Raw genomic sequence first — 14,854 nt, forward strand, 5'->3', positions numbered from 1 at the left:
GCTAACATCTCTTTTTGATTGATGTGTAGATGTACTTCCTGGGGGGTCCATTGCCCTTGAATACATCTGCCCTCCATGTGCGCCCCCCATCCATGGTCTGAGGCGTCCGTTGTAATGGTTTGGCTTGTTTGAGGTTTGTTGAAAGGCATACCTTTGTTTGACTGGCTTGCTTGGGCCCACCACAAAAATTCCCTTTTTAGACATGGGATGAGTGGGATAATTGCTTCCAAGTTGTGGCTGTGTTGAGACCATAGACTTTTTAGGTACCATTGCAGTTTTTTCATGTGTAGTCTTGCCAGTGGAATCAGTAGAATGCAAGATGCCATGATACCCAGGGCCTGCAGGATTTTCCTTGCAGTCATCTGGGTGAGCTTTGCTAGGCTTTTGAAGTAATGTGGTAATTGTTCTTACTTCTCTTCTGTGAGGTAAGCCATTTGTGATTCTGTGTCTAGTTTGGCTCCTAGAAAAATTATTTGTTGGGATGGCAGTAGTCTTGATTTTTGTAAGTTGACTGTGTATCCCAAAGCCTGTAGTAAGTAAATGACATAATTCAAGTTTTTTGCTTGCTGTCCACTTGTATAAGGCAGTCGTCCAGGTAAGGGTATATTTGTATCCCCTGGAGTCTGCAGTGTGCAATTACTGAAGCCAGGCATTTCGTGAATACTCTGGGCGCAGTAGATAAGTCAAAAGGCAATGCTGAGAATTGATAATGCTCTGACCCTGCAAGAAATCTGAGGTATCTTCTGCAACTGTGTCTGATTGGGACATGCAGGTATGCCTCTTTGAGGTCCAGAGTAACCAGCCAAGACCCCTTGCCCAGCATGGGAAGGAGTTGCTGTAGCGTCAGCATTTTGAATTTTGGTACAATGAGAAAAGTGTTTAGAGCGGACAAGTCCAGTATAGGTCTCCATTGCTTTTCTTTTCTTAGAACAAGGAACAGTCTTGAGTAAAATCCCTGGCCTTGTTCCTGAGGAGGAACCTTTTCTATTGCTTTGATTTGTATCAGCTTTGAAACTTGTTTGAATGCCTCTGCCCTTTGATTTTGTGGCAGGTTTGGCATGCCTTGTCTTGTTGGTAAAGTATGGAAGTGGAACCTGTAGCCTTGGTCTATTATGTCCAGAATCCATTTGTCCTTTGTTATAATGTGCCAATTTTTTGAAAATAAGGATAGTTTTCCACCTAAAGGTGCTTCTCTTTGAGCCTTGGTCGGCAGTGTCAAAGTCAAGTCATTGTGATTGACCCTGTGGAGCGGGGGATGTCCCTGCGCCACCTCTCTGATTAGTCGGCTGCCATTGGCGTCCTCTGTAGGAGCCTCTGTATTGCCCTCTTCCTCGGGTACGCCTGTTTTTTCCCCTTTGAAACTTGTCAGTGTCTGGAAAGGACCAATTCTTAGAAGGCCAATTCCTGCTGAACCTTGGTGGCTGAACCTGGAGGAAATCCTTGACTGTTTGCACTGATTTAGCCTTTTCCTCAATTGATTTCAGCACATCCCTAGCATTAGCACCAAATAGCTTGTGTTTTCCCAGAGGTGCATCTAGAAGCTTTACTTTAACATGATCTGGCAATGCCTGTTCTTTCAACCATGCATGTCTACGAATGACTGCCCCTGTCATAGCTGCCCTACATGAAGCTTCCAATGTATCATAACCACACTGAAGAAAATGATTGCTAACCTGCTGAGTGTTATGGACCAAATCCTGCAAGGCCTTTCTATCTAAAGGCTCAGGAGAGGTTAACTTTTTCTGCAAATCATCCATCAAGAAATCCTGATACTGAAACATATGAAAAAGGCAATTAAGGGCTCTCATGGCAAGTGTGGTTGAGGTATAAACTTTTTTTGCCCCACCTCTCCAGGGACCTAGCTTCCCTGTCTGAGGGCAAAGGAGTTTTGGCCGTGGATGTGGCCACCCCTTTGGGCCCCTGGGAAATTGTTTCTAGATCAACAGAATGGGCCTTAAATAAATGTTTGTGAGTCTCAGGAACCCTGTAGTATCTGTCCGGCTTGACAGGAGCAGGGGGGGAGAGAATCAGGAGAAGCACTCGAATCTGAGTACACATCATCCAGTACATCTAACACTGGAGGGATAGCTAAAGGCCTGTGTTGGGGAAGCTTAAGGAAGGTACGAAGCCGCTTCCTGGAGTCTGAGAATTCCTGACCTTGCCACTGAAAATGCTCTCTCATGGAGTGGAGAATTTCCCCAAAAGAAATATCCTCAGGAGGAGAGGCAGAAGGAATATATTCCTCCAAATCAGAATCCTCGTAGACCTGGAAGGACTCTTCCTGGGTATCTGAGTGATCAGAGTCACCAGAGGCTTCATCTGAAGAAAGGGTGTCTGAATGCTCAACCCTGGGCCTTTTGTCAGAAGGTGGCTGAGAACCTCTGTCAGGATGGGCCTGGGAGCCTCTGATTAAGAAAATTAAATCTGCAGCTAAAGTCATAATTTGTTTATCAGTAGTGGGCTGAGGCAAAGCTTTAGGAGGTTGAGACTTAGCCTGGCTGGCAGCCTTAGCACGTGTGTAGGCCTTGATAGACATAGACATAGGGGGCCTAGCTGCCCCACGTGCTGGAGTCAAATTGTCCACGGGTATGGTCTCAGGCAAATCCAGGGCTTCAGTTTCTGGAGGAAAATCAACAACCGGCACTGGCGCAGGCTCCGGGGCCGGACTGATCGGTAAAGCGGTGTTGTCGGTCCGGAGCGGCGGAACAACCGCCTCAGAAGAGACCGATGCACTCGCGGTAGTTTTTGGCGCGGTGTCGGTGGAAGTCGCGGGCCGAGAAAGTCGGTCCCGGTCTTTCCGTTTTTTGGAAATATGTGGTGTCGGTTGTTCCGACGGCATGTTATAAGAATATTTATCGCCAAAAAAGTCTTCAGCAAACTCTGCCCGGCGCCTGAGAGTGTGCTTATTGAAGCAAGCACAGGCAGCACAGGCCGAGACGTCGTGGTCTGGGCCAAGGCAGGGGAGGCAGTAAGAATGGAAGTCCTTATATGAGGTATTTGTTTACCACAAGACAAACAGTTATTAACTTTTTCAGTTTTTTCTGACATCGGCTGAGGCAAGAAAAGGTTCCCCAACGGGGTACTTAGCTTTTTGATGACTTCGGATACGTAAAACACAGGAGCTGACCGACCGGCACTTGTGAACTGCTTCTGCTTCGGGCACCGCGCGGCAAGAAAGACTGGGGAAGATGGCGTCGGCTGATGCTTTTATACCCCAGCCGCTCTGACGTCGGGGAGGAGGTGACATCAGCCGGCGCCGGATCCAGACTTTGGAATCCGGCCGACCGAGGGCTGCCTGAGGCAGGACAACCCATATGTAAGGACTGCAGTTGCATTCTTGAAGGACATCTTTGATATGCAAGCAGGATACATTGGGAAATCCATCTGGACAATGTAACTTTTGATACTGGTTTTCCCAAAGAGGGTTTTGCAAAGGATATAAAGAGTTGGTCAGATTTCCTGTGACCAGTGGTCCTGTGCAGGTAAAATCTTAATTGCCTGTGTACGTCCAGGGAATGCAACTTATATTCACCTTTGTTCTGGTAAATTAATGGATTGGTTGATGTTGTGTTCCGATGCGACCTTGGGCAAAAAGGAAGGATTGGTCCTGAGGGAAACTATCTTTATGAAAAACCATGTATGGCGGTTTGGCGCAAAGGGTTTGAAGTTCCGAAACCCTTCTGGCTGAGGTGATGGCAATAAGAAAGGCAGTCTTCCAAGATAAGAATTTTAGATGCACCGAGGCTGCAGGCTCGAACGGGGGAGCTGTCAGAGATTGGAGAACAAGAGTTAAATCCCATGGAGGAACTGGATCTTTAACTGGGGGTCTCAAGAGGAAAGTGCCTTTTAAAAAGGTCTTACATAATGTGGAAGAGGCCAGGGGGCCGAGATCACTTCCCACATGATAGTGGGAGATTGCAGCTAACTGGACTTTGACCGTAGAGGAGCTAGCACCTTGGTCGAATAAGGTTGATAAGAATTCTAGCACTGCTGGTAACGGAGCTGTAAAGGGATCTAAGTTTCTGTGCTCCACCCAAATAGAAAAATGTTTCCATTTGCTATTATAAACCTTCCTCGTAGGCGTCTTTTGAGCAGCTACTAAAATAGCCCTGACAGATGACGAGATACCGGGAGTCCTAGCTATCACTGGAACTGGATCAGCCAAGCTGTGAGCCTGAGGTTGTCCAGGTTCGGGGTTGTCAATCCTAGTGGGTGAGAGATTAGATCCGGAGTGGGATCTAGAACCCTTGGGGGGTTCACTAGGTGAGACGCTTGACGAGGCCAGAATGGGGCTATGAGGATCATTCTGCTCCCCAACCAACGTGCTTTCTGCAAGAATTTTAGCATTAGGGGAAGAGGTGGATAAGCATAAAGTAGACCGGATGGCCAAACATGCAGCAGAGCTTCTCTGGGGGATTCCCCTGGTGGGGGAATTAGAGCAAAGTAGTCGCTGCACTTTGCGTTTGAAGGAAACACGAAGAGATCACAGCAAGGTTGACCCCATTTGAGGAAAATTTGCTTCGCCACTCTCGGGTTCAGAGACCACTCGTACGGTGAAAGGATGGTTCGACTCAACCTGTCTGCCAAGATGTTCGACCAGCCCGGAATGTGCGTTGCTATGAGAAAGTGGTTGGTGGAGATCGCCCATTCCCAAACTCTCATGGCCTCTTGACAAAGTGGGTAGGATCTGGTTCCCCCTTGTTTGCTGATATACCAGACGACTGACATGTTGTCTGTCTGAATTGCAATAGTCCCCAAGGGAAGAAGGGCCTGGAGTGCTTACAACACAAGAAGCACCGCTCTCCTCTCTAGGACATTGATGTGCAACAAGGTCTTCGATTGGGTCCACGTGCCTTGGACGGTTCTGCCCATACAGTGCCCCCCCCCACCCCAGGCGAGAAGTGTCCATGGTCACTGTGGTTAGAGGGGGGGCATAGAGAAGGGACGCCCTTTCTGGAGGTCTGGAGACTGGAGCTACCAGAGTACGGCTTTCTTGCAAACCCTGCTGAGGGGAATGGGTGAATTCAGTGGATGTTGCAGGATGGACCACTGAATCTGTAGAGTCCATTGTAGTACCCTCATGTTCAGGCGCGCTAAGGGTAGCAGGTTGATAGTTGCCGCCATGGAGCCTAGAGCCCTCAGGACCAATTCCGCTGGAGGAGCCAGGTAGTTTAGAAGGGCTAGCACGTGGAGCTTCAGGGTCCAAAGTCGGTCCGGAGTCAAAAAGACTTGCAAAAGGTTCGTGTTCAATCTGGCTCCAATGAAGTCTAAGACCTGGGTTGGTTGAAGAGAAGATTTTTTGGCATTGATTGTGATTCCTAGTCGGAAGGCCAGATGGAGGAAATAATCTCTGGCTGAGAACAGTAGATGCCTTGTGGGGGCGGACAGGAGCCAGTCGTCTAGGTAAGGAAAGACCTGTATTCCCTGAAGTCTCAGGTGGGCCGCTACCACTGCTAATACTTTGGTGAACACCCTGGGGGCTGTGGTGAGACCAAAGGGAAGGACCCTGAACTGGTAGTGGCTGGCTCCTAGCCGGAAGCGGAGAAACCTTCTGGATCGCCTGTCCATCAGAATGTGGTAGTACGTGTCCTTGAGGTCTATGGAGCACATCCAGTCGTTCTCCTGCAGGAGTGGGATAATGGATTGAATGGTGACCATCCGGAACTTCTCTTTGGCCACTGACAGGTTTAGAAAGGATAGATCGAGGATTGGTCTCAAGTCCCCCGTCTTTTTTGGCACCAGAAAGAATCTGAAGTAAAAGCCTGATCTGGATTGGTCTGGGAGGACGTGCAGGATTGCTCTTTTTTCTAGCAGCTGGAGAATTTCTGTGGCTGCTGCCTCCCTTTGACTGGGTGGGACATCGGGGAGGCTCCGGGGTTTGGGAGGAAGATTGAGAAAGGGAATCTTGTAACCTCTGGATATGATCCGAAGCATCGAGCGATCCATTGTAATGGACTCCCACATTGCTAGGTGCCTCGAGAAATGCCCCCCCGACTGCCTCCAGAGTGGAGCAGTCGGGTAACCCTTCAGGGTTGCTGCGCAGGCAGATCAGAAAAGGGTTCTCTCGACCCAAAATTTTTCGGTCCCCCTCTGCCTCTGGGCCAGCGTCCACCTTGTCCTCCTCTGCCTCTGAAGGATGAGGGGTCCGGAGCGAAATGGGACTGTTGAGATTTCCGGAACCACATCTTCTTCTGTCCCTTTTGGTTCCTAGAGAAGGACCTCTGGGGAGCAGAGAAGTGGACTCCGATGGCAGACGTCTTCCCGTCTTTCTCGCTCTGGACCAGTGTGTCGTGTACAGTCTTGCCAAAGAGCGAAGAACCGTCAAACGGGGCATTAGCGAAGGACGCCTTGAAGGGTTCCGCAAAATCGCAATGGCAGAGCCAAGCATGCCGTCATAAGACAATGCCCGCTCTGCTACCTCTAGCGGCCCCTTCCGTGGCATGGGAGAGGAGCCGCATAGAGGTGTTAGAAATGGATTTGAGAGTGGCCATTCGGGTAGAGAATACTTTCTTATCCTCGGCCGACATGGACTCTGGGGGTGACCCGGCGTATTCTTTGATGAGATCCCGCTGGAGTCGTATCACGTGTGCCATATAATTCAGCGACCTTACAGAGAAGGTGGCTGAAGTGAACATCCGCTTCCCCAAATGGTCCATCGTCCGAGACTCCTTGTCTGGAGGATGGACCGAGGAAATCTCCTGGGCCAGTTCCTTTTTAGTGGCAGCCGCCACCAACATGGCATCTACAGGAGCACCCTTGCTCCAACATGTCCTATCGGAAGGGGGACTAAGAATTTTATCAGGCCTCTTGGGAATGGGCTCCACAGTGTCCGGCTCCTTCCATGCCCTGGTAGTAATCAGGTCTACCAGGGGGTCGGCGGGAGGGGACACCCAAGAGGTAGATGGGCCTGTGTCAAACACCGACTCATCCGAGGAAGGTTTCTGGGCAGACCACCCCCCCCTAATTCGAAGTATTTCCATGATGTCTCCGAAGGAGACATCTTTGGGGGGGGGGTGACCTTGGGGAACCTTCCCCTTCCTCTAAATCTGTGTCTGTTGTCAAGGACTCAGGTGAGTCCAACTGCCTCCTCTTGCACTTACATTTGTGAGGAACCTCCTCGTGGGGGCTGTCCGAGGAAGCCTCACCAACCACATCTTGTTCCTCCAAGGGAACTATCTGGGACATAGGCGCAGGCTGTCCCTGGGACCGGGTGATGATAGGTAGGCCCGTCTGAGAGGGAGTGCAGGAGTAGCAGAAGCCTGGGGCCTTGAATCCCTTGATAGAACCCTCTCCACAACATCGAACGCCAAAGGGGAGCTGCTCTCCCTGGGATCCGAGAGCAGCCCCCTCGGATCTGATGTGTAGATCGGAGCTGGCACCGAAGCAATCAGATCCGAAGGGCCAGTATGCTCCGACCGAGACGGAGCCGAAGACACACTGACACCTCCGGATCCGAAGCTCAGCTCCTCTTGGCTCCGAGAGCTCGGATCTAAAAAGGGACCCGACAAACTCGAGGGTGCCGTCGGCGCCGAAGTACGAGGTACTATCAGAGCCGACACTCCCAGGGCTCCAATGCTACCCGGCTCTGAAGGCTCCAAACCCCAGAAGTGGGTCGGAGAAGGAGCAATTGGGGCAAAAAAGGGGGTCGGGGGGGGCGAGGCGGGAGCACTCCCATCTGCAGCTGGGCCTGGAGGAACCTACGCCTCATCCGGTCCATGTCTGCATCGGATAAGCTTCTAGTAGACCTAGAAGAGGCCACCAAGGCGGGACGGGAGTGCCGCCTCAATGACCTCGAAGGCGACCGGGTCTCCTCCTCCTCCGGCGAAAAACGGGGTGAATGGAGCCGGGAAGGAGAAGGGCTGGAGGCCTTGGGAGAAGCCGCTTGCTTGGCCGGCGGGGCCGAGGAGGAAGACTCGGCCCGCCGCTTGTGGTGCTTCTCCTTTCTACGCTCTCTCCTAGCTTCCCTCTCCTCCTGGCCTGCAGTGGGAGGGTGAGTCCCAGCCAGGGGAGCAGGGATGGGAGGTGGCACTGCCGCAGCCGCAGGAGGTACCACGGAGGAGAGGAGGATGAAGTCGGATCCAGGGGGGGGGGGGCAACAGACCCATCAAAATCAACTTCGACCTCCTGTCCCTCAAAGCCCTGGGGTTGAAGGCTGCACAAATAGTTCAGCCTGAGGAGAGTCAACCCCAAGGCAAATAACACACCAAGTGTGGCCATCCGCTAGGGACAGCTTATGGCCACACTTGGTACATTAGAAAAAAAGGCTTTAGGGGCCTCAGACATGACTTAGAAAAATTAAACACTAGGCCCAACACAGACACGCCTTGACACGCACACGGGGAGGACAAACTAACTAAATACACTTAAGTTTAACTACAAAAAGGCGCTAATAGGGCAATGGACTAGGGGTAACACGCACACCAATTTTAAAACAGTTAGAATAAAGAAAAGAAAGATTTTTCACACAGAATACGTTCTACCCATGCCTGGAAGCTCGCTCAAAGCTGCTGACTGAACCGCGGCAAACAAGATCTGAGGTCAGGAAGGGTTAGCAGGGGATTATGGATAAGGGGAGGAGCTTGGAGCTCAGATCTTAGCTGTTTGAAGCTGCCGGCTCGGATCCGATATAGATCCGATACCCACAGGTTGATGGACAAATGAAGTTAACTACTTCAGATACACTGGTATCTTCCTACCTACTTGTTAAAAATAGAGGAGTTTAAGGAGTGGGAAGTAGAAATTATTCTGTACTTATCAGAAATTCCTTCAGAACTGATATCTAGGGAGTGGGATAAAATTAAAGTGGAGTTTAAAATAGGGTAGAAATTAAGACAGACAGACATGGTTAAGAAGTAATTAGGAATTATTTAAAAGGGCAATGATTAAAATATTACAGAACAAGGGGAATCCCAAAGAATCACAGAACAAGATGTGCAACTGCAGAGTGCTATATAGAAAATAAGGGAGTATTTAGTAATATGCATGAGTTTAGAAAGATTGTTGTTAAACTAACTATTTTTGATAACACCACAGCACAAAGACTTTTAGCATAACAACTAAGGTAGCAAAAAGCAGAAAGGGCTGTTGACAAACTTAGGGAACCTATAACAAAAAATAACCCGAGATCCTGTAGAGGTATTAGGGACATTTTGGAAATTTTATGAAAATTTGTGTAAAGTAGATACATTTGGAAATCAAGAAGGAACATAAACGGAAATCATTTTTGAAGTCTTAATTATGCCAGGGTCAGAGGTAGAGGAGGCTCAACTAATACTTAACATAGGAGGAGATTACATAAAATGGTCATGTAAAATCAATCCACAGGAAAGTCTCCAGAAATAGATGGCATTCCTGAGGAATTCTGGACTTTAAAAGGGAAGAAAGCAATACTGAAATTATAAGGTGTGATGCATTGAATGCATTTTGTACTCATTGAAGGCCTGGTGCTGAAGCGCTAAGTTCGTATTAAATCTTGGTGAAACTGCTTTGTGGTCCATGACTTTATACATTGTGGTGTTTTTTGCTATTTTACTGCTTTGCTGCTGTGTTTTTTTAAGAAAGTAATAATGATCTGGGAGACTTTGTTTAACAGTATTTTAAAAGGAGGGGAAGCATCAACATCTTGGAAGAAACCTGTGGTGGATTTATTACCTAAAGACAGTAAAGATCCATAAGACCCAGCTTCATATAGACCCATTTCAATTTTAAACCACGATTATAAAATGCTTATGTGCATACTACCTAATGAATGGCAAAGGTGTTGACAACTGATAGATATGGATTAAGGTTGTTTTGTGGAGGGAGGCAAATGACTGACAATGTTAACATACGGAGGACATGCAAACCCCACACAGAAAGTGCTCCAGCCAACAATCGAACCAAAGAACCTCTTGCTGTGAGGCAACAACTCTAACCGCTGCACCATAACAGCCTACTATTCCTTGATTTAATAATAATAATGTTAATTAGGAGGACATATGAAGGATCAGAGGCAAGAATTAAAATAGGAGGGTTTCCTTTGATAAGTTGTATTTGAAGAGAGGAAAAAGGCAGGGGTGTCCTCTTTCCCCTTTGTTATATATGCTATATTTATATTTAAAGCCACTAGCAAAGAAAATAAAGGACAAAGAAATTCAAGGATATAACTGGTATGGTAATCCAGAAAAGCTGGCTATAATTGCAGATGATATTTTGTACCTGATAAACACAGAAAAAAAACTCAGTGTTGTGGAACATTTTGAGACAGTTTCTCGTCTTTTCAGGATATAAAATTAATAGGTTCATAGGTGTTTACTAACCTAATGACTGCAAGAACCTTTTTAAACCTAGTCATGCATTCCAAATCTCTGACAAATTCTGGTACCCTTGATAAGTGTAAGCAGGGGCTTGGTAGATGAAACATTTACAATACAGGCCTGGGAGATGAACCACCTGTGTCCATTAGAGACATATGTGCCAAACAAGGGATGGGATTCCTGTTTTCTATCCAACTGTCCCGACAAACTCATGAATTGGGTTAGGGAGGAACTCTGTTTCAGATGGACGGGGAGCCTGTTCCAGAGAAGTGGTAGTCTCTGGGGTACATACCAGTCTCTTCAGCAGGTCCTATTTGTACCACAGGCAAGATTTACATCTCTAAAATGGGTAATTCTGGTGCTGTTTATTTTGCAGACAGGCAGTAGGTCCATCAGAGTAGGGTCTGACAATACCTTGTACTCCAGGCATAGATCTCCCCTCAACAGCTTGCAGGAGGCAGAATACAAGGATAGGGCCTTGAGGTTGTCTGCAGAGGACATGTTATATACACCCTATATTCTTTTAGTGAAGAACCTCTGGGGATGTTCAAATTGTTGGCTATGCCTTGTTAGGTACATGCCAAGTGGGGAACTGTACTTAATGACAGGTCTGATGAATGCTGAATACAGTGGAACAATGACTTCCTTGGACCTAGATGCCATACCTTTCTTTATACATTGCACAACATAGAATGATTTCTTCAATACTCTAGACACGTGATGGATTATTTTCTGTGTGTGCTCCACGTCCCTGACTACTAGGCTGACACTTAGGGCTGTATTTTCAATATAAGTTACCAGAGGTGGATGACTTCCTGAAGGATACTACATTTCTTGGCATTTAGTTTAAGTCCATGGCTCCAGTTATATGTCTGAGTCAGCCCTTCCTGGAGAACATTTGTGATGGTGTGAGATTCTACACCTGCTCCTAATTTGCAATCATCTGCAAATTTAGTCAGCCAGAAGGCACTGACATTGGCCATGAATTCAGAAATGTTAATGCCAAAAAGGAGTGGTCTCAGGACCAGTCCATAAGGGACTCCATTTGTGACTGGCCTCTTTCTAGAAGTGGATTTCCCAGTTCTAACTTCTGGGGTCATCTGTGAGCCAGCTGGCTATCCACTGGGTGACATGATTTATACCTAACCTCTTGAGTTTGTCAACAATGCCTGAATGGGGTATTGTGCCAAATGCTTTGGCCAGGTCAAGGTAGACAGTGTAAACTGTTTTGCCCTCATCCACTGCTTTGGTGACCTTCTCAAAGAGGTCCACCAGGTTGAGTAGGCATGCCCTGTCCTTGATGAAACCAAACTGGGTTGGATCCAGTGTCTGGAGGTTTCCTATGTCATTATTGATCATTTCTGTGTCCCACCAACTAATTGCCATAAGTGAATAGCACAACCACAGATAAGAGGGCATCAGGACTGTTCCCTTTTTTCAGTTACAATGCAGTGTTAGACTCTGTATATAAACAACAGTGTGTGTGTTTGTGTTGGGGGTCTTGCCTCCTTGTAAAAACACACATTTTTTGAGACTTGCTGGCTGCTTATATAAAAAATAAGTAAAGGAGCTGGCCTCTTGACAGGCTAGCTATCACCTGGTTCAGTGAATATAGCTGAATATAGGTAGTTTTTAGCAGCTGTGACATGAAGACAATGTCTGATGAGTTCGCTGTTGGAATTATGGAACAGATTCATAAATATTTCCTGTAAAATGAAACTAGAATGACCTTGTAATTCTTTAAGTATAAATTACTCATCTTATACTCGCCAAATGTTGACATACAATGATACTTAAGTCTGTTCTAAAAACTGTCAATAACACAGGATGTAATAACTTATTAGGTGCTTCTCTCCTCGGGCATCACTGAAAATGGGCCATAACCATGTTGGACCCTGAGGTTAAACTCTGAATTAATAAATGCAATACATTTGAAAAGAAAGGCATAGCAGTTGCATTTGTTTTGAAAGTCACAGAAATCTTTACTCACCTCATCAACATTTATGCTAGATTTTGCACTGGTCTCAAAGAATTTAATGCCATGCTCCTTTGCTAACTGTAAAAAAAAAATAAGGGAAACAATGTTTTACAGATGATTCATAATCTTGCAGACATATCACTTTTGATTACACAGTCATGAGCTTTCTGCTGTGTTCTCACCCTTTTCAGTTCCATCTGAACTGCATACATCACTGAAGAATATTCAATTGCAGACTTCCGTCACACAAGATTATAAACTATGAGGTGCTTTCCATATCACAGACATCTAGAAAGAGCTGCATGTAAGCAAAGTGGCCCTTACGAACCTTATTAACTGAGCTCTTCAACTCTAAAATATGCCTAACTTCTGGTGCTAACAAAAAACCTTACAACATTATGGGTACTACACCCTCTTTTAAAAGCAGATATCCAGGTGATTCACATTATGTTGGGCTATTAGGTTTTTGGGCTATTAGTTTTTTACTATCACAATATGCTGTCTACACATACCACCATCAATTTTTACCATAACATGCTGTGTATATTTAGCACATCGAAACAATATTTCTGATAGCTCAGTAACCACTGTGCTTGTGTGTGTGTGTGTGTGTGTGTGTGTGTGTGTGTGTGTGTGTGTGTGTGTGTGTGTGTGTGTGTATGCAATGGGTACAAGCCACAGTATTGAATGAAGCATGTACAAAATTATATATTGTGTTTTTTAAACTGTTGAAACCTGTTTCATGTTGTTTATTTTAATGTTTCCTATATGTAGGCAACTGATAGTAGATACTTGATAACAGAGATCTGATCCATGATTATGGGCTGTTTCACCTGTATGAAGAATGAGCTAAATACTATAATATTATACTATTTTTGTTTATAGGGAGCAGTCACCAAGGCAAAACAGATAATGTATCAAAAGCTGAGTTGGAATAAAATCTAATTAAACTTTGCCTGCAAAAATTAGGGATGAATGGTCAAAGAAAACTGCAAAAATCTTGATGTTATCATGGGAAAAATACTCTTTGTGAAAGAGCTGTGCAGTGTACAAAATATTCTTTGTGAAATACTTCAGCTGTGCAAATATAATGTGAAATATAGTATGTACGTCTCTTTGCAGTAATGTGAATGAACATCTTTCACACAAGTCTCCTTCAAGACACTTTGCTAGGACCTAGAAGTTGTGTTGGGCCTGCATTTGTACTACACTGAAGTCTGACAGTGGCATAGTGAAACTTATGTCATTCCACCTGCAATATTAAGTTATCCAGATGGAAAATGGAAAAGGATCTCTAATACTTTCCTGAAATGCTATGATGGCTATTAAGAATGGAGCTAAGCAAAATACAGACTAATTCTGGCCTACGTCTAACAGCCTTTGCAGGCCATCAGACATCCCGAGTTCTCAAGGAGCACTGTCAGACACAAAAGGCTAATCTGCACTCAGTAAAATTACAGCAGATGACTCTATACAGTAAATATAACAGATAGTAAATATAATCAAAAAGTGTTAAAATAATTGAGTTCTCAGTGTTTAGCTGCAGCACTATGATGAGTTTTGCTGCATGAGTACAAAGTCTGAAAATGCTTTGGTACAATGTCCCACATTATGCTATATGCCTCAAACAGGCTATTCAGTCCATTCATATTACTGAAACAAAAAGTTATAACAGCTGCACAACAGACAAAAGTAGTTCTGTCCTAAACAGAACTACTCAACTTGATGTCTCATTTATGGATTAGATTATGGCCTTCTGGCATGAATTGCCAAGACTGCACACTCAGCTACCTCCACTATTTGTCTTCTGAAAACAGGTACGATTAAAATTTTTGTTGTTTACCCACGATATAATCATCTCACGATCATCTACACCAGACTGATCTCATTATTCTACTACATTAACTCCTCATATTTCATCATAGTCACTCAGCCATATCTGTATAATTTATGAATACTACTTAACCACTACTTTTACATAATTTTGTGCACTTACGTATGTAACATTATACTAAATTTGACACTACTCTATTTACCTACTAATCACCATTGGACTTTACCAGTCTCACTTCTCCTTTACACTATAACATCTGTTGCTTTATTCCTATTCTAAATACAGCTGTTTAATTGTGAACCATGTATTACTACCAAAACAATATTTTCTTGAGGACTTCCAAGATGGCTGCCCACTGAAAAACATCTTAATTTCAGCTATCCCAGTGTGAACGCAGAAAAATGAGAAGTAACAGCAAGTGCAATTGTCATTTTGGGTAAAATTTAGTCACAGGCCAGTAAACACACTGCAAATTTGACAGCAAAGAAGAAATTTGGATAAACTGAAAAAAGCCAACCAGAAGAGGTGAAGAGAAAATGTTGTCTGTGAAGGATTCTGCAGCTATTCAGCAAAAAGCAGTTCAAGCTTCAGTTTTCATTCAAGAGACGACTTCCAGTAACATAGAGGAAAAATAAATCAAATGTTCTCAGATGTTATTAAAATAAATGAAATATTGAAGTAAAATATCAACTCAAATAACAAAAGAATGAAAAAAACAGAAGAAGCTTTAAGCAGCTATTCGGATGA

The 14,854-nt window shown here is 45.3% G+C and overlaps 1 protein-coding gene across 1 annotated transcript in view; it reads right to left on the minus strand.

Moving 5' to 3' along the window:
• RAB13 (RAB13, member RAS oncogene family) overlaps window positions 1-14,854 on the minus strand; it is a 999,793-nt gene that overhangs the window by 195,549 nt on the left and 789,390 nt on the right. The window contains exon 6 of the mRNA XM_044079917.1: window positions 12,286-12,351. Coding sequence (XP_043935852.1) covers window positions 12,286-12,351 — 66 coding nt within the window. The remainder of the gene's footprint in view (window positions 1-12,285; window positions 12,352-14,854) is intronic.

This window comes from Protopterus annectens, chromosome 8.part0, assembly GCF_019279795.1.
Source record: "Protopterus annectens isolate FY-2018-M chromosome 8.part0, PAN1.0, whole genome shotgun sequence".
Classification (NCBI taxonomy): Eukaryota; Metazoa; Chordata; order Ceratodontiformes; family Protopteridae; genus Protopterus; species Protopterus annectens.